Genomic DNA, 20,408 nt, shown 5'->3' with positions numbered 1-20,408 from the left:
TATTCAGACTCCACGAAATACCATTCATTCATTTCAGATCCTCTTTATCCTGAAGTCCATCTCAGCTGCCACTGGGAAGGTCGTCAGTCCATCACATCTGAAAAATGAGTCAGTTTTGAATGTTTCAAGTTTTCGCCTATTGGATGTTGGCCCAAACATAATTATCTTACTGATAACTCAGTAAAACAACATGCTTCAGGATTCTCCCAGGAAGGCGACATGACGTTGATAAATCATGAGGCCAGTGGGTGTTATTTTTTTATAAAAATTGTTTTGATGCTTTGTGTCCTATTTTTACCTTTGTGACAATTGTGACTAAGTTGATATGAAAATGCAACATTGACTCAAACAGGCAGACAGCAGGACCCAGCAGTAAGAACTGTAGCCTAACAAGCTAACAGACCAAGTTTGCCTCTGATACATAAAGGAAGACATTAGAGGCCAGTGAGTAAGTGCAAGGTGGTTTTAGCATCACGTGACTCTACAGGTCCATTAAGTGGACGTTGGTAATGGCTATACCCTGCGGAAACATTTTCTGCTTGGAGACACTATCTTACTGGAGTATGCACTTTCGTTATGATAACCACAGACTGGCAACCAGCCCACACTCTCCTTCTACCCACGCTTTACTCCTGATGGCTTAATGTCTTCTAACTTGCAACTTCCCTTATTCCTGTCCTCTTCCCTTCTTCCTCCTCCTATCTTGGCATAACAACTCGCCCCTCTCTCCCTCTTCTTTTTCTCTATAGTTCTCACATCCATGGAACCTGGCATCACACAAATTCTGAGAGCTGATATCATCATTCTGTTAAAAGGTATGAAACATTTCTCTGTCCTTCCATCCCGCAACCCATCCCCTTTCATAACCTCCCTCTCTCTTTACCTGTAGTTTTGCCAAACACTCCGTTTGTTTTCTGGCATTCCCTCCTGCCATAAATGAATTGGTAGGGCAATAGTTGAGCGAAAAGAAGATGTCTTAGTGCTTGCCTCTTTTATCTCCCACTGTCCTCTCCTCCTGCCTCCCACAGGAAGAATGGAATGGATTAAAGCGGAAGGCTGAGGATGGGCTCTATTTAATTTTTCGTTTGTCTGCACGGCAAGCCTGGTTGCGCTTAATCGGGTCTTCTCACCCAAACAATGTTTATAAAGTGTCATTCAGTTGCAATCAATTTTCACTATTGACAAGGGTGAAGGGTGCTCCTTTTTCTTCAGGGGTGTGAGCAGTAATTATGTGGCCCTTTGGCTGTGGCATGGAGGACTATTCTAACATCTGGGTGACTCCTCAAAACCCTATCCATTTTGGTTGAATGAAATACAAACACATCTTCTTTTAGTTTCTCCCCTTTTCTCCTCACATTATACGATTCCTGCTATCTTGATATGTGGCAAACGTTTGTTGCTAAAAGAAAAAAATTGTGTTTTGAGAGAGCAGGAAAAGCAACGCCATGTGAATTTGCATACATTTATAATTGTTCACGCTTTATTCATCAATATGTTCATAAGCGTATATGTTCATTAGATAACTACACTATAGCGACAATATATAACCCTCCATCTGATGTCCTCTGTTTTAAAGCACTGCAGTTTTTAAGCTCTCCATCACTAACAAACCGACAACCATAAGATCAACCGTCATAAGGCTACAGACACTGCCAGCCATGTCCTGCCTCTAAAACAAATTTACAATTTTTAGCATTATAGCGAACAAATACTGAGCGGAATTTCTGATTTCTCTTTTTCTATTTCATTGCATTTTCTTCCAGAGACATATCGGTGTTTTCAAATTTTATAAGGAGAAGGAGAGAAAATGTCTTCGCCCGCGCAGAAGAGGTTCGGCGTTCAGATGGTGAGCGCGCTGCTGCTGCTGCTGCTCTCGCTCTCTGGTAAGACACAAAACAGCCAAAGCAATCAGTGTTATGACACATTAAGAAGCCGATTAAAGGGACAACGAGGCGATGTCTCCTTTTCACTCATATCCGAGTGCGTGTGTTACCTTAGGCTATGCGCAGAGACTGAAAGGGAAGTGTTGGTGAAGTAATGATGGGCGTAATATGAGATAATGTCGATTGATTGTTAAGCCATATTTGTACCTGGTTTGACAAGGCCTCTCATTAAAACGACACTGTTGTGGCTGTGTTCCACCGCAAAACTCCCACTATAAACACCTGTTCGGCTTTTTTAATTTTAGTTGGATTCATATACCACATCATGTCTCTGTTTAGCCCCTTTACAGCAACATCTGTGTCCTGATGTTGCACAGCGTTGACATGGGATAATGGCGCACCATATACAAAAACTATTGGCGTAATCTGAGTTTATAAAAATAGGTTTTGTGACCCAGCGCTTCCAATGCTGAATGATGGATAAAGCCAGGCCTTTTAATAGGGTGCTAACAATCCGGCGCTGATACTTGTAATCCTTGTAACCGACTCAGCAGCAGACAGAGGCTCATATGTATATGAATTTATATGAACACGTGAATGTGTGAAACAGCTGGATTACATGAAACACAAACTGATTTGTGATGTTTTTGACATCCTTTCACACAGTGCCGTGCGCATCTAATCAAACATCATGAGACACACTGGGTATAAGCAAACAACCCCAAAATATAAAAGTCAACTTCCCACCGCCTGTCCTGTACCTGTGAATGTGTTGTGTACCAGAACAACTCAACAAGATCCTCCCAGTTCGTTAATAAAAGGATTTTTTTTCTTACTTTTTCCTTGACTGATGCCATCACCGTTAACCTACTTTACAGGAAACATGATGTGTGATGGAGAAGACAGCATTTGATGTCTTAATATTTTCAAATTGTGCACAATGCATTCCTGGTTTCTTTGAGGGAGGTTGTAGTCCACCTTGTTCTGTAGCCTGCTGACAAAGATAACAGCATTTATTTGAGAGAACATTCAGGTTTCTGCACACCTTGTAAAGGTAAACAAATAAAAAAACTATGCCCATCTTTTTTCTTAATCATCATAAATTTGTACATGAATACACCCATTGTGAGAAAATATCTGTAGATGACAGAACTGGGTTTTGTCATCCACTTGTGTTTTGACCTTCTTGTTTCATCAAATGCAGCTCATTAGAGAAAAGACATCGCTCTTGATGCACTCTTGCTCTCAGCAGCGCAAGGAGAGAGGATGCATTAACAAGGCTGGCATTTAGATATCGGTGAAAAGATGTTCAGTGATTTGAAATGGCATAGAAGAACTGCAAACTTACTGTTGTCAAAAGTGACGCAATTCCTCCATTTTTTAAACTTATATTTATAGTGCTTACCAACAAGTAAAAGCACATCGCATAAATACAGGGCGGCCATGGCTCAGGCTCGAATCCCACTCTCACCACTCAAAAGATTAGTGAACTGACAGCTGGAGGGTGGCAGTCCACCTCCTTGCCATGGCCGAGGTGCCCTTGAGCAAGGCACAGTACCCCTTTGCTCCCTGGGCACTGAATGGCTGCCCACCGCTCCGGTGTATGGCAGTTGTCTCCATGAGTGTGTGACCCTGTGCATGTGCATATGTGTTCAGCAGGTGCCAACCTGGATGGGTTTAATGCAGAGGAGAAATTTTGTGAATCTCCCTGTACATGACAATTAATCTTACTGGCCATCATTTTTTCACAACCCCTCAAATAAGATGTGAAGAAAAATCTTATTAGTTTCCCATGTATTGTTTGATGTCCTTCATACCAACACAAACAGAAGTATAAGCTGATGGCATATCTGTTAGCATAGCATTCCTGTGATGTTCACATTTGCTTAGCAACTGCAGTTACAGTTCCCACAGAGAAGCACTAGAGGGCAGCAGAACAATGTGTTGAGGAGGCACTGATATGGAATTCTAATGTCAACTAGCAATAGTCAGTTTGGTGAAGAAATGAAAGATTGACATAAATAAAAACTAAATCGAATATAATATACTTAGCATATCAAATCGACAGAAACATCGCGGATAGTTTTTTACTGTAATTACTGGCACAGTCATGGGCGCTGTGGCTTAGTTGGTTAAAGCGCCTGTCTAGTAAACAGGAGATCCTGGGTTCGAATCCCAGCAGTGCCTTTTCACCACTAAACCTCTATGTATAACTTGATAACATCTCCAGCTATATCCTATGGTTCCTCAAAACAAGTCAACCACCAAAGTATGGCATTGTCTTGATCTCTGTTGTATTACAGCACATCTACTAAAATCGAAAAGTTACTGATGTAATGTTAATGCTGCATATTTAGGTGACCCACAGTACTGTCACAAAGTATGTAGTACTTGATGTGTTTAGATTCTTATTCATCACACAGCACCATCAGGCAGCAGTCAATTTGATCCTGCCTGTATTTTGCTGCACAAATTTGGACCTCAGCCCACAACTAAAATGATGAAGGACATTATTTGGCAACAATAAGATCAAGGTGTCCTGACCCATTGAGGGGGAAAAAAAAGTCTATTTGCCATCTGACTTCAATTGTGCCCAGGTAGTAACAGTACTTTGACAGAAAGATGGTGATCACACCACTCTGGTTGTCTAAAGAGTATTATCCATTATCTGTAGTTAATAAACACCACCACCCCATACGATGCTGAACCAATTTTTTCACATCTGCGGCAGTTCCGCAGCCTTGAGCATGGGGTGATGAGTATAGGGTTTGAGTGAACCATACGTGTTTTGTTTATAGGTTTAAAATCTGCTGTCCATGACGTGTACTTTAACACAGCAAGACTTTATGACTACCACAAGCAGATGTGGTTGTCAATAATGCATAATACTGAGAGAGTGGAGGGGATAAGAGGACATGTACATGGGAAGTACCTTCTAAGGCCTCTTTTTTTTAACTTCCATCAATAGTTTCCATGACAGCAGTGAAATAAGGCAATCTTGGATGTTCTGAATGCGTCGTAGTCTGTGGTTCTGTTTTTTTTCTATTTTTAATCTCTTGAGTTTAGTGTTGTTTATATAACGCTAACACTGCACGTTTTCTTTGTCTATTGTTTTATAGCGATGAGCCCTATCCCAATATAGTCATGACATAATCAGAGTATGCTTCACTCCTTCCCGGAGGATTTCTGCAGCTCCCTGACGAATCCGCAGCAGTCATGTTTTTGTAGCGAGCCGTATTGGCCTCTGGCTGCTGCAGTGTGCAGAACGCAGTTTGACTTACTCCAAGGCAGGGGGCACTAGAGACAACCTCAGCTGTATGGAACCTGGCTAGATACAAAAATTTAAAGGCAGCACGCTGCAGCCAAAATATTCTCCAAAAAGATGTACATCCTTTATTCAAATCAAGTGTGACATTTGCCAGCAAAGCAGCCCTATGCTGCCCTGGCGTTATTGACCCGCTGCCTGCTGTCATTCTCCAGCGGTCAGTTTTCCAGCAAACCCCTTAAATGATTTCCAAATTGAAGCATAGTCTCACACAAAAAGGGTACATGTCAAAGTCAAGTGTTCAAATGCCAAGCAAAAGTTGACAATAAATTAATTACAATTGATGTCTTGTCCTGACCTAATCGAATGCATCTCAAGTGCATATGACTTTTTGCCTGTGGCACAGAGAAACAATCACGTCTTCAGCAGCAAAAACCCAGCCAGATCGAATGGCACGAAATTATACCGCAGAACCAAAGTAGAATCAGATCTAGTGTTAATTATCCAGGGAATGAAAACTAAGTTAAGTGGTGACATATTAAGAGGTTGTTTCAATGAGCCCTAGGAAAGGACTGTCATGAAAATGAGACAGACTGCAAACTTGTTTTAAACATCCTCTAAACACTCAGCTGTAAATCTTTGCGTTCTTGAATGAGCTTTAAATCACTTGTAGAGGACACCAGATTATTTTATGTTGGTAAAAAAGTAGGTGTTTTGTCAATTTTTACTCTCTGATGCCTAGTTTAATTGAAATCTGGAAATGGGAGCGTTTAGCCGAGACTGTGCTATTTCCTGTGTCCCCCTGGACAATGGATTAACGGATAATGAGTTGTTTTTTTAAATTTCCAGTTTTGTACAGAAATATTTGCACATTTTTGAATGGATGTTTTCCCAGTGGCTTGTGACAAACCACTGGATGTATTGGTCTGTACTCAGACAGAAGCAATGTTTCCAAATAACTGTCAAATTTGAAGCAATTGAAGCAGAAAAGTTTAAAGTTAAATTCATAAAAGATCACACACACAAAAAATCCTTTGCTTTGACCATATTTTCTGGATTTGTTTTGGAATGATGCTCTTACATCAGCCAGTTGTCTTCTCTTGTATTTGTGGGAACAGCACAAATAGCTCATCAGTAATTCATGTTTATTCATGTTTATTCATGACGTAGGTTTGCTACATCAGAGCTTAGTAGGGGAATATGTTTTCATCTTCCTGGATGCCTGTCAACTTTTCCTTTCTTTCTTTCAGAAAGAAAAAAAATCTTCAATTGTCAATCCAATAACTTGATCAAATGTTTAATCAAGTTGGTCCATATTGGTCCACGGTGCAAAACGTTCCAGTTTTACAATAAATTGAACAACTGCCACATTTTCCTTAATTTGCTCTGCACAAAGGTGCTGCTTACATTCCATATACCATCACTTCAGTGTTCAATGTCTCCACAGATCTTGCTACATTGTGATGTTCATGTTTGGCCCCTTGCTATGTCTTCCTATGTGATGTTGATCACGTTCCACTTTTTGCAAAGAACATCGCCCCGTCCCCCGTTCACTGTCATTTGGTCAGAGATTGAGACGATTCCACATTATAATAAAACAGAGAGAGCTAATTGTCCTTCTTGAGCATGAAGTAAAGAGCTCTATACGCAGGTACATATTAATTTATGTTAACCAGGATCATCTCCGTCTCTCTCTCCAGTGCCAAAGTAAGGAGTTTTGGCTGGTTTTGCGAGATGGCGCATCAAAGTGCATGCATTTACAAGAGTATTTTGAGAGATTGGCTTTGCTAGTGGATAAAATAAACTCTTGTGAGATGAGCTTCAATTCAATCTAATAGTTCATCAAAATGCAAAAAAAAAAAATGGTATGAATCTACATAAAACAACTGTTTACGTGAAAAATAGAACATAAGTAACAAAAAGACAAAAATATAAAAATCTCTTGTTTATTCTTTGTTGAGATTTCCTTTTCGAGGCTTCTTCCAGTTCTCAAACTGAGCTTAGTGGTTTTGATTAGCACAGAGCTGAACGCGGGGTGGACTTGTCTACAATTTTAGCCAATTTGTACGACTGGGGATTGTTTATTGGGGAAGTTCCTAGTTTTAAATTTGAAATTGAAAATACATTCATTTTTTCATTCTCTTGTCCCAAAACATATTGTCATTCAGGGGTCTGAAAAATACTTTAGCAATATGAAAGATGAGGTTAACAACAATTATCACAAGTATGGACATACGATCGAAACAGATGTGTAGAGACTATATTATATTACATGGACAGTCACATTTGTCTATCAGCTGTAAAGCAAGTTATCAAGTGCTAAATATAGAAAATAAAAATTTAAATACAATGAATACCCAAAATAAACTGAAATTGTTTCAGTTGCTGATTTCTTAATGGTGAATAGACTGCAATACCTTTTAAATTCAGATGAGTGCATGTATTTTTATGTATATGAATAAAGAAGAATGCATGCTGTCTTATACCGTAATAACACAAAGAAACACACATGATGGCATGAAAATGGATTCATAAATTATTTGAAGTTGTCTTTCAGATATTTTATTAGATTAATAGACTTGTCTCTGTTTGACCTTTCTGCATTGACCTTGTAATACAAGATAACAGTCGAGTAAAACATATGGAAGTCAGCTAGATGAATGCATGGGGTACTGGAAAGGGAAGATGACCTCACTTGGGTTGAAGTAGTACAGGGTTTAGAAAGAAGAGGTACTAGAAAAGAGGCGTAAAGGGAGGCAAGGGAGGTGGACAAAGATGGGAGAGGAAAAAAAAGAGGGGCAGAGAGAGGGAGGAGTCGCATGAGGGTGCCTCACTGCAGTATTTCATCTGTTAGCAAGTCTCTGCATCTGCCTGTCTCTCTCACTAACCACAGGACTGCTGAGTCAGCAGGAGCGAGAGTCTCTACCAAACGGTTTCTCTCGTGCTGTATTTCTGTGTACAACTGATAGTAACAAAGGCGCATATGTCTGCAGTGCTAATGTGAGTGTATGTGTGGGGCACTGGCAGCGGCGTCTGCTTAAATTCATTGCTGTGTGCTCTGTGTGCAGATAGGTCAGTTTGCAGGGATGACATTGACATAGCACAGTTAGCAGAGTTAGCCCCCTGCTGACGATGCACACCTTGTGTGTGTGTTTGCATCTGTGTGTGTGAGAGAGAATGAAGTGTGCGTGTGGAATATGGTATGTATGTAAGAGTGTGTTTGTGAGTATGTGAATTATATATATGGAGTGGGTGGAGATGTGGAAAGTGCAAGGGTGTGTGTGCGTGCATGTGTGTGTGTTTGTGTAGTGCAGAGAAAAGCAGGCCTGTGGAGTGGTGCAGCAGCAGTGGGAAGGAAGCCAGAAGCACTCGACTGCAGAGGAGAGATTGGTGCAGAGTCCTATCGTGCACACGCACAAATACACACTTGCATGCTGAGGGCTGCGCACAAATTCTGTCTGGGGAGTGTAAGACCATGCTGAGACCAAATGTTTCAGGGGGAGGAGGAAAACTTGTGGAACCTAAATAATAATTGCATTTATCATATTTCAAGGTACACTGATAGCAGTTACAATACAGTATCATGCAGAGATTTAAGCACCTCCGGTTAGTAGCAGTGGTAGTTCAGAGAAGTAGAAGTGAGTGGTTCAGTGAGTTAAAAGATGAACATTAAGTTAAAAGCAACACATTTTTATTTATTTATCAGGCAATCACCAAAAGACTAAATAGTCTGGGTCCAGTCCTCTGCTTTGAATTAAGTGACATTCTTGGGCTGTCTTGTGTGCACTACATTTTTGAGAACTATCAGCAAAGTTTCCAAGATGTTGGGGGAATCCTCTTTTCAACTCATGCTGGTTTATAGTAACATTTGTCTCCAGAAAAGCTAGTAAACGCATTTCATTCCGGTGAAATGTTCCTGTTGCAACTGGCTGCAACACAAACCCGAAAACATGACTGATCCTGACTGCTGAACAGCTGGAGACGTGCTACTCTGATTTAAGTGCATTTGCAAGCTGAGGGTTATATTTGGGCTGCTGTGGCTGCAACATACAACATTGCACTACCACTCCAGTGTCTATGCAATCATCCTGAGTCTTTTTCAGCTGAGCAGAGTAGCGAACAGCTGCGCTTTTTTTTTGTTGAGTATTTTTAATATTTCTGTCATAGTTTGGATTGCCCAAATACAGATTATATGTGAAGTCATACAGCTTTAAATGGCTCTAAATGAAGAACTGTGTTGTAGGTCAAAGGTCTGGACCTCCTTTACACTGCATGACTTCACTGGAGTTATAACAAGACTTCATAAAGGCTTACCAGTCAAGGCTGACATTAACATATGTGACCAGTGACTTTACTTAAACTTGAACATTTGATATTAAACAAGATTCCAATTTAACTATCCTGGCCCGATTGACTGTATTAGAAATATTACAGGAAAAAAGACTGAATATCAGTTTTAATATAAAATCTTTTATACTTAAATGTGAGCAATCGTTTTTTCTTTCTTCCATATTTTGTTGGCATTTCTTAAAAATGACAAAACTTTCATTGTCGTTGTATCTTAGCATTACCTGTGCTTATGTTTTTATTTGCAGGTTGTTCAAGCATGGATGTGATTGTGGCCAACAACATTAATGCACTGAATGGTACTACTGTCACAATCCCCTGCACATTCACTTCCTGCTATAAGATTGACCCCACCAAATTTGCTATGAACTGGACCTACCAAGAATCCCTCAATGACACAGAGGAGATGGTAACGTGGCTCGACTTTACCACATTCACACCAAATGCTCATCTTCAAAGTCTAAACACTTTCTCGCTCTCTGTAGTTTATGACCTATTACCGAAAAAAAGGAATGGTACCACTGCGTTCAGACCGGTTTGGAGAGAGGGTCATGTTTACTGGGAATCTGGACAAGAACGACCTGTCAATCACTCTATCCGACGTTCAGCTGGAGGATGAGGGGATTTACAACTGCTACGTGAGAAACCCTCCAGACCGCATCCAGGGACATGGTGTCATTCAACTCAATGTCGTGACAGAACGTAAGATGTTAACTCTTCCTTCAGCAAACTCATTAGCCTTGATTTGAAGATACGCTTACTAATTGTCTCACAGTTGCATACCAACAATCCAGGAACTCTGGACAATTATTTTCAAGGAAAGATTTTACTTTGAAAATTTAGATTTTGATGTAAGTGATATTAGAACTATTGTTGATTTGATCAAAACTTCACAGCTGCTTTAACAAAAGGATAGAGTTGCTTACTTTATATCAAACATTTGTGACTTACTTTGAGTGGGACTGTGGTTGTGTGTCTCCTGGTACATGGGAATCTACTGGTGATGAGTCAGCTTTTTATTTATTAATGATGAGCAAGAGGTTGAAGGTGGTCCCTAAGCATCTCTCTTGCTCTATCTCTCTCTCACACACACACACTTACACACACACACACATGACAGAAGCTAACTCAGCAGCACTTTCCTTCTTTCCACTCTGTTTAATCAGCCCAGCAGAGCTTTTAGCCAGCCATTCTTTGTCTACAAAATACTTAACTCTCTCCTCTCCTTTCCTCAGTGCCCCCTCCAAGAGATTCAACCATTGCAGTTGCTATTGGAGCATCAGTGGGCGGAGCACTAGCTCTGCTGATCCTTTCCATGGTGGTGGTGAAATGTCTTCGCCGACACCAGAAACAAGAACTGATTTCAGAGGAAAAGATGGAGGAGGAGGGGAAACTAGAGGCTGAAGCTGTTGCAGAAGAGGGTACCAAGTAAGAGAATTGGCCACAGTATCCTGAATCTTCAATTAGAGACTAAACCATCTTCAAAGTGAAGCAATAGCTAATTGTATGTAGCTCTTGTTTCACTAGCATATGCTGATTTATACACCATGGGTTAGATATTAGTCTGCACAGCTGTTCAAATGGCTCGTCACTTCAACAGGTCAGTAACATGACTGAATAGAAAAAGAGCACCTTGGAGAAACAGAGTCTCTTAGAAGTAAAGATGGACAGAGGTTCAGCTATCTGCAAAGAAGCATCTACCAAATTTTATAGCAATGCTTGAGCCATATGTGAACATGATCCACAAATCCAAACATATTTTTCTGGGCCAAAGCTAACTTCAGCTAATCCTTTTTGGAAAACATGGATGGTGCATCTTCCTGACAAAAAAGGAGAGGGACCATTTGGCTTGTTATACGCATTCAGTTCAAAAGCCGGCATCTTGGATGGTATGGTGGTACAGTAGAGCCCATGGAACCGGAAAGTTTCACATATTGAAAAACACCATCAGTGATTAAATGTATCTACGGGTTTTAGAGCAACATACTTTTTTTTTCATGGAGGGCATTGCATATTTCACAATGTTAGACTACGTATGGCACCTATTACGACATCTGTTACATGGCTGCATAGTGGACTGCAGTTGTTGACCTACCTGCCCGCAGTCTAGACCTTTCATCAATTTAAAACATTTGGTTCATAGAATGCAAAATGCAGTAAAAAGACCCGGGACTGTTAAGCAGCTAGATCTCAGCTAATCTTTTATCAGACAAAAACATTCCTCCCCCTAAGCTCCAGCAACTGTTCTCATAAATTCCCAGAATTTTATGAGAAATATTGGTGCCATTTTAATCAAGATCAGCTGATTAAAGCTTTCATGAAACAGAAAAATGGCTCACTTTCAACATTTAATGTGATCTCCATGTTCTATTGAATAGTATTTGGAGAGATTTGGAAAGCATTGCATTGTGTTGATATTTACATTTTACTTAGTGTCCAACATTTTTGGAATTGGGGTTGTACAAAGACATTAGCAAAAGAATGAAGAATCATGCTGTCGGATACCTCTACTATCTCTTTTTTTTTTCTTTTTTTTTAATAGACAACCATAACTGGATTGTTCGACTTAACCAGTCTCTGGAGCTCCCATTTCCAAAGCCTCATCTGGTAAATACCCATTCGTGCAAACTGAACTTATGTTATCCACTATTATCCTCCTCAAACAGTAGCTGTTTTCCTCCAACTGCAAAGTGACAGTACAGTGCAGTAGCAAGCTTTTTTAGATATGGTTTCATAGCAAATTTCTTTTGATTACCTAGTTTTAAACAAATAAACAAGGCTGCATTGTCCTTTGAGAATAGGCAGAATAGGCTACGTATTTCACGGCCCCGGCAGACAGCATAGTTGTTGCTGACTGGAAACTAAACCTTAGTTTATGCTTCTGCAGCGACGTGGACCCCTATGCCGTAGCCTGACGTGCACCTCCAAAAATTCATAACTACATGTTGAGTTGACGCCGACCAAAAGGGCTGTGATTGGTCCGCTCAGAACGGAATTTCCGGCAGTTGCTTTCTCCGGTTTTAAAGGGGAACTCCGTTTTTTTTTAAACCTAGACTTTATTTCTGGCATGAAATACGTTTATCTACTCACCGAGAACAATTTGGCGAAAGTCGGCGTCCTTCGGAAACGATTTCGAAAACTTGCAATCGGTGTATATTCATATAACAGAGTGAACAGGGCAGGGACGATGCAGCCTCTAAATAAGGCATTATCTGTCTTTATTTCACCAATACTTTAAGGCGAATGAATGAATGAACGCGTACTATAGCTCTGTTAGCACATAGCTACTGTTATGTGGCTACTTCCAGCTATAGGGGAGCTAACGGAGGGAATTCAACACACATCTCTACTGGGACCAACTCAATGGTTATATGAGAAACTTTTTTTTATCGATTTATGTTGTTCACATCTACCTTTTTTAAAACACAGTGGTAACATTAATGCTACCAGTGCTAGAACTTGGCCTGAATATAAATATCTACACCAATCAAACCAAGAAGGCGCTACATTCTTAGCAGCATTAACTTTCCGTGTCATGGCTTGCCACATGGAGAAAATGATTTAACCGGACATTAAAAGGACAGTAATGAACAGCAATCAGAACTTGGCCAAAGTAATCAATTGGAGAAAGACTGTGGACGTGCAAGTTATTACAATAAAATTACAATTCCGTCTTTCTGTTTTCTTTCAGACATGTGCATCCCCTCCCTAAGATGCTGTAGTAACCACTGCTTCAACCATCGTCCATCGATGCAGCCGTCCTCTCTGCATGTGTGTGTGTGTGTGTTTGTCCAATGCAGTTAAGTGAGATTCTTTGTGTGTATGTGGACTGAATGTGTCTATGTGTGTGTGTACATATTTCCGTATGCCTGTATGAGATGTGTTTTTTCCAGTCAGGAGTTTAAACACCACATTCTTTCATTTATAGCTCCAAGTCACTCTCAATAACACTAAATGTATTTCTTGTAATACTGACTGCCATTTTCATAGCACACGACATTAAGGGTTAGGGCTGGGCAATATGACCTAAAAAAATGCATTCCACAGTATATTTTGAATATAGGACTTTTGAATATAGGAAAAAAGTAATATTTTTGCTCTCATTTCTTTCGATATATGTGATTTTAAATTTAGTCAGATGTTTTGTGGAAAAAAGAAAAAAAGTCTATAAATTACCTACAGCTTGGTATAAATAAACCTAACAATGTCTGTGGAGGCAGAGCTTATGAGGTAAAATTTTAACAATCTCAGCTAAAGTTTTTTTAAATGTTTTGGGTTTTCATACTATAAATCCAATGACTCTTGCATTGCCTCAAAGCCATGTATTTTAACTGCCTGCACACCCTGACATAGATGCAGTCAGAACAAGTGCAATGTGTCTCTCGACAGCTGGATTTCATTGTTACAGGGATGTCTAATCTGTGCCACATGGTGTTTATATGTGTCAGTAATGTCTATTTGTGTCTGAGCCAGAGAAGATTCTCATACATTCCTTACAGTTTGGAAGTTTTCATGAAAAACACCTAACATGATCAGTAGACATTGTGGCTCGTCACAATGGGGAAAAGCACAAATGCAGCTAATCACCATAACCTAGTTTCCATTTTTTAACATTTTTTTCTTATGAAGTCATTGCAGTACATGTTGTCTTTCACCATCTTACTGAATGTCTTATTTCTTTATATGTGTATAGTTTGTAAACTTGAACATGCTCTCAAAAACCCCAGAGGTTACCAAAAAGAGAGCAATAATTTCACAGTACTGTGTGTCGTACTTTGAAGTACATTTTCCACCACATTTATGATGACTGGTACCTTGAACATAGCACAGTTACATGTACAGGTAAGTCGTGCTGAAGCTCAACTTGGCCCATTTAATGGAACCACTGTCCCTTTCCCAGTATACATGAACAGGAGCAAAATCAAGTTATTTATTGAAGTGTATCTGACGGCGGGATACTGTGTATATGGGAAGACACATTGTTACTCATTGGGAGATCGTTACATGTTAAGCAGCCAAATTCACTGCACAGACGTTGTCTTTAAGTGACTTGAAAAGGGATTTTGTCAGATTACACTGTGGTTGTAAAATCTGGATTCTATCAAAGCAGAGTGGCATTCTGGAAATCCTTTAGGCAAGTGTGAATTGACAGTCTCTATTGGCTGATTTTTAGTTTCAATTTCTGACGTGCTTGAACGTCTTCCAAAAGAAAAACTGAGAAATATGTAACCTTACTGATTTTACAAAAAACATGCAAAAAGATTCAACTTTAGAGCACGTACAGAGCACCTAAGCTCCGAGTCTAGTTGAGCATATAAGTGCAGGAGTGATTTGATCCCCAACCCCAATATGTTGGCATGTTAGCTCAGTTTTGAGAAGCTTGTTTTTGTATGATTTTAGTCGGACTAACACAGTAATAATTTTTTTCCTAGGATCATGTCAGCATGATTATTGATCTGAAGCATCTAAAATAATTACTCATTTCTACCTTCACTTTTTGCCAGTTGCTTTTATGTTAGTTAGTTTTTTTGGATTTATTTTGATATAAAAGTTATTGATATACTCATGTCTTATTTGCCCTTCAGGGACATGAATGAGTTACTGCACTGGTTAAAATGACGTGAGATGCTGTTCAGAGCACTTTATCAGATTGGCCTTCAGCAGCATAGTCAGATTTATATATTTCTACGACATATTATACTGTCCACCCCGTTTGTTAATCTATCCTGGCTGATCCCGTATGAAGGAAAGATGTGTTACAGTGCCTGAAGTGGAAGGGGCATTTTTCAGTTCAGCTTCCATTATTTTTAGGGTAACCTTCCCTTTTACGGTTTAAACATGCAGTACTTACAATTTCTGCAAAAGCTGCAATACTTTTTTCAGCCATTTGCACATCTTGCAAAGAAAGAATTGCCAGTGGCAGCATGGAAACGCATAGAATTCCGCATTGCATTTACAATCATATATTACTTATAAATGTCAACTTATATAAACATTTTTAGACACCAGTTGATTGCTAACCCATATCACAGACTGATATGAACTGTAAGCTGTGAAAACTTGAGCAAATAATTCCAAATCTTCCATGCTGAAATAAAAGAAGGTCACATTTATGAGCTGACTGAGAAGAGCATACATTAGAGTTATTATAAACTTTCTTTGGTTTGGTTTCTCTGTGAAGGGTAATTATCCAGCCAAGTTTTGGCAGCAGAGGCATGCACAGTTTATAAATATGCCAGAGGAAAGAGAGAAAAACTGTAATATAAGAAAAAATAAGATTTTTTTCTTTCTGGTAAACAATATATATGCCAATTCAAAGCATGTTCAAGATTTCACTCTCTGTAATCTCTGTCTTCGCCAACGACGGAAATAAGAACTGATTTCAGAGGAAAAGATAGAGGGGGAGGGGAAACTAGAGGCTGAAGCTTTTGTAGAAGAGGGTACCAATGAAGAGAAATGGCCATCGTATCCTGAATCTTCAATTAGAGACTAAACCATCTTCAAAGTCAAACAACAACTAATTGTATGCAACTCTTGTTTTACTAGCATGTGCTGATTTATATACCATGGGTTAAACATCAGTTTGCACAGCTGTTCAAACCACACGTGTCTCTTAGAAACATGAAAACTTTGTTTTAGCAATCTGACCCCTCCCCCACAATAATTCTTATTCCACTGTTACTGGCCATAAGCCATTCAAGTGGACCAGAGCAGATACTTGCCTTCCTCACTTTGCCACCACATAAAAGTGGACGCAATGAGCTTGAGCATGCACCGTGAAACTTAAACTGTATTGAGATATGGCAGTAAGAGAGGTCAGCGTAGGTGGTTTCTTTCACTGTAAAAGTGTGAAGAAAATGAATCCGATGCTGGTCTGCAGTGTAATGAAAGAAATCATGGGTATAGCATTTGGTCTGTTTAGAAATTTGATATATGACAGCTACATTAGACATAGCACCAGGCATATAAAACTCCAATTCACAAAAAATTGGGAGGCTGTATAAAAACTAAATAAAAACAAATTGCATTATTTTTTCAAATCTCAAGAACCAATATTTTATTTGCAATATGGTGTTTTTGGTATGAAAAATATCTGAAAACAAAGGCCTACATGCAAACACCAATTATTCGCTAACCCATATTATACGTTGGTATAAACTGTAATCTATAAAGACTTAAGTAAATAATACCAAATGTTTCATGATATAATTTAAGCTTACTGAGCAGAGCATACATCTCACTTCTTATGAACTTAGTTTTTTCTATGTGTAAGTGTAATTATCCGCCCAGGTTTTGTCAGCAGAAGCATGCAAAGTTTATGAATCTGTCAGAGAAAAGAGAGAAAAAATGGAATATAAGAAAAAATTATATCAACTAATGGACACTAAATTTGGTCTTTCCAGAAAACAATATCAATACCAGTCAAAGCTTATTCAAGGTTTCATTCTCTGTTACAGGGAAATTATGCTAATTATCAAACATAGCAATATGTGGTTTTTTTTTTCAACAATTGCATTTACCTGTACATTCAATTTAGTTTCAGAAGTATTTAGTTGCACTTTATTGTGTTTGCTCTGCCTCCCGCAAACTATTAGTTAGCTTCCAAAAGTGAAATATTTTATATCATGGGAAAACCTATATCTTTTAACTCTAGGAGGAGCTCAACACCAACCATATTTTAAAGATTCGAAGAAACATTACTGAGAATATTGCGCCTTGACACATACACTTTCAAGAGTGTAGATAAAAAACAACCATTATATACAGTAGAATTTTTAAAAGTCCTGTCTCTTCTCTGACTCCAAAGTAATGCCTTTACCTCAACAGTTGTGTGTGAAACTGTAGATATTGACTTGCACATTAACACACTGGCACTTGTTTTAATATAATCGTAGTGGAGAGCATGTGAATCTAGAGAAAATTAGGAAAATAGATGATGTTGTGAAAAAATATTTAAAAAAGGTGTTTCGGATGGTGTGGTTGCTGGTAGTGTATTTGATCACTCATTTGTTTGGAGCACTTTGAATGTTCAACCAAGTTATGATGTACGTTTCTTGATCTGTGGTGATCCAGCATTTTAGCTTTCTTAATGTCTGGATGTCTCTATGATGTTTCATTTATATTGTGATAACACCGACTTTGTCAACAAGGAGTTATATGAATATTTATAATACTGGAGGGTGACTGCTGCCTCCAGTTAGGCCTAGTTTCTGTCTTTGTAAGAAAATAATAACAACAATAACAAAACTGTGTATATGTCTCTGTTTAGGCCTAATAGGGTATGAGGCCCTAGTTTGATTTTGTTTTAAATTGATTAATTAATATATTATGCCATTTTAAAAACTCATGTTTATCATTACAATGACATATTCACTATTATGCGTTGCTTTGATGATCGATAAAGCTCAAGTTGGCACTGAATACAATCAGCAAGTGAAGAACCACAACATGGTGGTGATTTGTTGAAAAGCCCTAATTCTGTCACATTTCATGGGACACATTTCATGGGACACATTTCATGGAACTGTGCAATCATGCATGTTTACGTTGTAGGGTTTGTAGACCCGTTAGGTGATTGTAGGTTAACATTTTGGGCAAAACCAAAGCAAGGAACAAAGAACAAGGAAGGTTTGACAGTATATGGCACTATACTGTATACTGTCCTGTATTTATCAAGCATAAACAAAAGAGAATAACACTAAATACATTGTGCATTACTATTGTGCGTTTCCATTTATGTATTTGCCCTGAAAAGTTTCTCTTACATCACTTTTAATGTTAGTTGTCACTAAACTAATGCTTGCACTGTGCTGCTTCTGAACAAGCAGCAACCATTACATTGTGTATTTTGAATAAAGATCTACAAAAATGGCAGGTTTTTTTTTCACTTTTTCGGCATCGACCCATCTAATATCTGTGCATGCACATGAGGGTGTATTGTTGAGTGAGCCTGAAGTCTGTCCCAGCTGACACTGGTCAAAAACACAACTGTTATACCACCAGGACATCACAGGGACAATACACAAATAACTACTTTCAAATAAGGAGCATTACCAGAGTGAAGTAGACGAGGAACTACATAGAAACCCCACACTGAATTGTAGGGCATACAGCTGCACTGCTCTGCCACCTTGTAGCACCCTCATATCCATAAATCCTACAGTGTCACAGCTAGTACAGTGATTTTATGTCCTCTGGGGCACAAGGAAACCCACTGCATGTTCCTCTTCTTTACTACTATGCTACATTGGATTGTTCCAAAGAATGAACACATACTCTATCTTCACCGTTATGACATCCAAAGAATTGTGTCTAACATATGTAAGCGCTAACCAGTCAAATCCAGAAAGCCAAGCTGCGCTCGGATCTCATTAGAGACGACAACCTACCACTGCTCCACTGAGAATCCCTCAGAGGTGACTTTGTGAATGTAGAGTATGTATTTTCAGCCAAACTGATCTAAAGATGAGTCGGGAAAAAAAGATGCATGAAAAAATGTTATGTTGGTGGGAGTCGAACGTTTTGATAAAGTAAAGAGAAAATTAATTGTGACCCAGAAAAACGTTTGAGTGGTTGTTTAGAGTTAAAATTATTACTTGGATTTGGTAAGTTGAAACGTTGAAGCGTTTTTATTCTGGTTAACAAGAAGGAGGATGCAATTCAACAAAAATCAAAATGAGGCTCAGGGGGTTGTCCGCTGAGATGGTTACTTATAACATGAATATGGGAGTGGCTTCAGCAGTATTACATGCAAAGTTGCTTCAGTAATATTTCATATATTTCATTAGAGGAAGTTGCAGGAAATCTCTTCTCATCTCAGAACCGATTTCGATTGTATTCACAGCTGCTCTTGATTTAATCCCAATCATCACATCCGTTAAAGCTTGGTTAAGGACGTCTGAGGTTAAAAACAACCTGGCCGCATAACAATCTTGTAGCTGGGAGGTGACATTCTATATTATGAAATCAATGCATGTGATACAATGAAATCATCATTTTCTAAATAGTGGTTACTCTGTGAGTTTGAAGGCTTCACCAAAATAGTTTATGTCACTTTACAATATTGTATGACTATTTTTTTCCAACTCTGAAACAATTATCAAAGTGATAGTTATTTAATTTTGCATTTTGATTGTTTTCTTTGTGCTGATCTGTTAACTTTTGGGTTTCTGGCCTTTCACGTTCTACGTCTCAGTTTGCTTTACCTCCTGCTTTGTTTATACATCTCTTCCTTTCTGTGATGGAACAAGTTCTACTTACTGTTTTGGCTTTCTTGTTGTGTAGTGTCCCTGTTTTGTAGCTTCTATTGAAATATCTTCTATATAAATCTGCATTTATGCTTTTATTTCTCTGCATTATGTACTGTTGTTGTGAAGTCAAGGAAAAAAAGATTCAGCAAAAGGAAATGTAGAAGAAGCTGATGAGACTATAGGCATCAAATAAAACGTGCATTTCAACATTAGGGTGCAGCGACACAAACATGTTTTTTTTCTAACAGCATTTATAGTTAAACAACAAAACTATAACAATATATAATGCTGTACTAAAACAAACCAACAAGAAATCTTCATAAACAGTCTAGCTGCATGGTCCGCACAGGTTACGTTACATATCAGCAGTGTTATCTGGTACTTATGAACTCGATGTGTGTGTGTGAGAATCATTATGTACTGCAGACCTGCTCTTAACTTTAGACAGCACTCACCTTATGACGGTTGTTGTCTCCCACCAGCAGACACATAGATGGACACATTTGACCCAAAAGGTGCACAAACTATGAGGGAAAAAAGTAAACCAACGGAAAGACTGCAAAAACCAAATACATAGATTGATTTTAAAAAGTTAAGCATGCAGCAACATTTAAAAAGCAAAGACAAACTGACCTGTTCTCATAAAGAAAAAAAAAAGAAGAA

General features: G+C 38.8%; 1 protein-coding gene and 1 non-coding gene across 4 annotated transcripts; both read left to right on the top strand.

The window, feature by feature from the left end:
* The first annotated feature begins 1,783 nt into the window (after positions 1-1,783).
* On the top strand, positions 1,784-18,366 carry scn2b (sodium channel, voltage-gated, type II, beta). 3 transcript variants are annotated; one of them, XR_011917143.1, is made up of 6 exons: positions 1,784-1,883; positions 9,744-9,904; positions 9,981-10,197; positions 10,731-10,923; positions 12,038-12,102; positions 13,187-18,366. XR_011917143.1 is itself a non-coding variant. In XM_072392699.1 (5 exons), the coding sequence occupies exons 1-5, from the start codon at positions 1,808-1,810 to the stop codon at positions 13,215-13,217; spliced, it is 678 nt and encodes a 225-aa protein (XP_072248800.1). In that variant the 5' UTR covers positions 1,784-1,807; the 3' UTR covers positions 13,218-18,366. The 3 variants fall into 3 exon arrangements, 2 of the variants coding, with proteins under 2 accessions (XP_072248800.1, XP_072248801.1); XM_072392699.1 differs by lacking the exon at positions 12,038-12,102; XM_072392700.1 differs by lacking the exons at positions 12,038-12,102; positions 13,187-18,366 and having other exon boundaries at positions 10,731-10,927.
* trnat-agu (transfer RNA threonine (anticodon AGU)) lies at positions 3,997-4,070 on the top strand. The gene has a single exon. It is a non-coding gene; the product is annotated as a tRNA-Thr (tRNA).
* Positions 18,367-20,408: the final 2,042 nt, after the last annotated feature.

Source organism: Leuresthes tenuis, unplaced genomic scaffold (assembly GCF_036924035.1).
Source record: "Leuresthes tenuis unplaced genomic scaffold, fLeuTen1.0.hap1 SCAF_9, whole genome shotgun sequence".
Taxonomy (NCBI): domain Eukaryota; kingdom Metazoa; phylum Chordata; class Actinopteri; order Atheriniformes; family Atherinopsidae; genus Leuresthes; species Leuresthes tenuis.
The sequence above is the reverse complement of the archived record's forward strand: the minus strand, read 5'-3'. Positions and strand labels throughout refer to the sequence as shown.

Excerpts from the sequence above, each read along its gene's own strand:
- scn2b (XM_072392699.1), top strand. The coding sequence starts at position 1,808 with ATGTCTTCGCCCGCGCAGAAGAGGTTCGGCGTTCAGATGGTGAGCGCG. Across the intron at positions 1,884-9,743 it reads GCTGCTGCTCTCGCTCTCTG|GTTGTTCAAGCATGGATGTG; the intron begins GTAAGACACAAA and ends TTTTATTTGCAG. Across the intron at positions 10,924-13,186 it reads GTTGCAGAAGAGGGTACCAA|ACATGTGCATCCCCTCCCTA; the intron begins GTAAGAGAATTG and ends GTTTTCTTTCAG.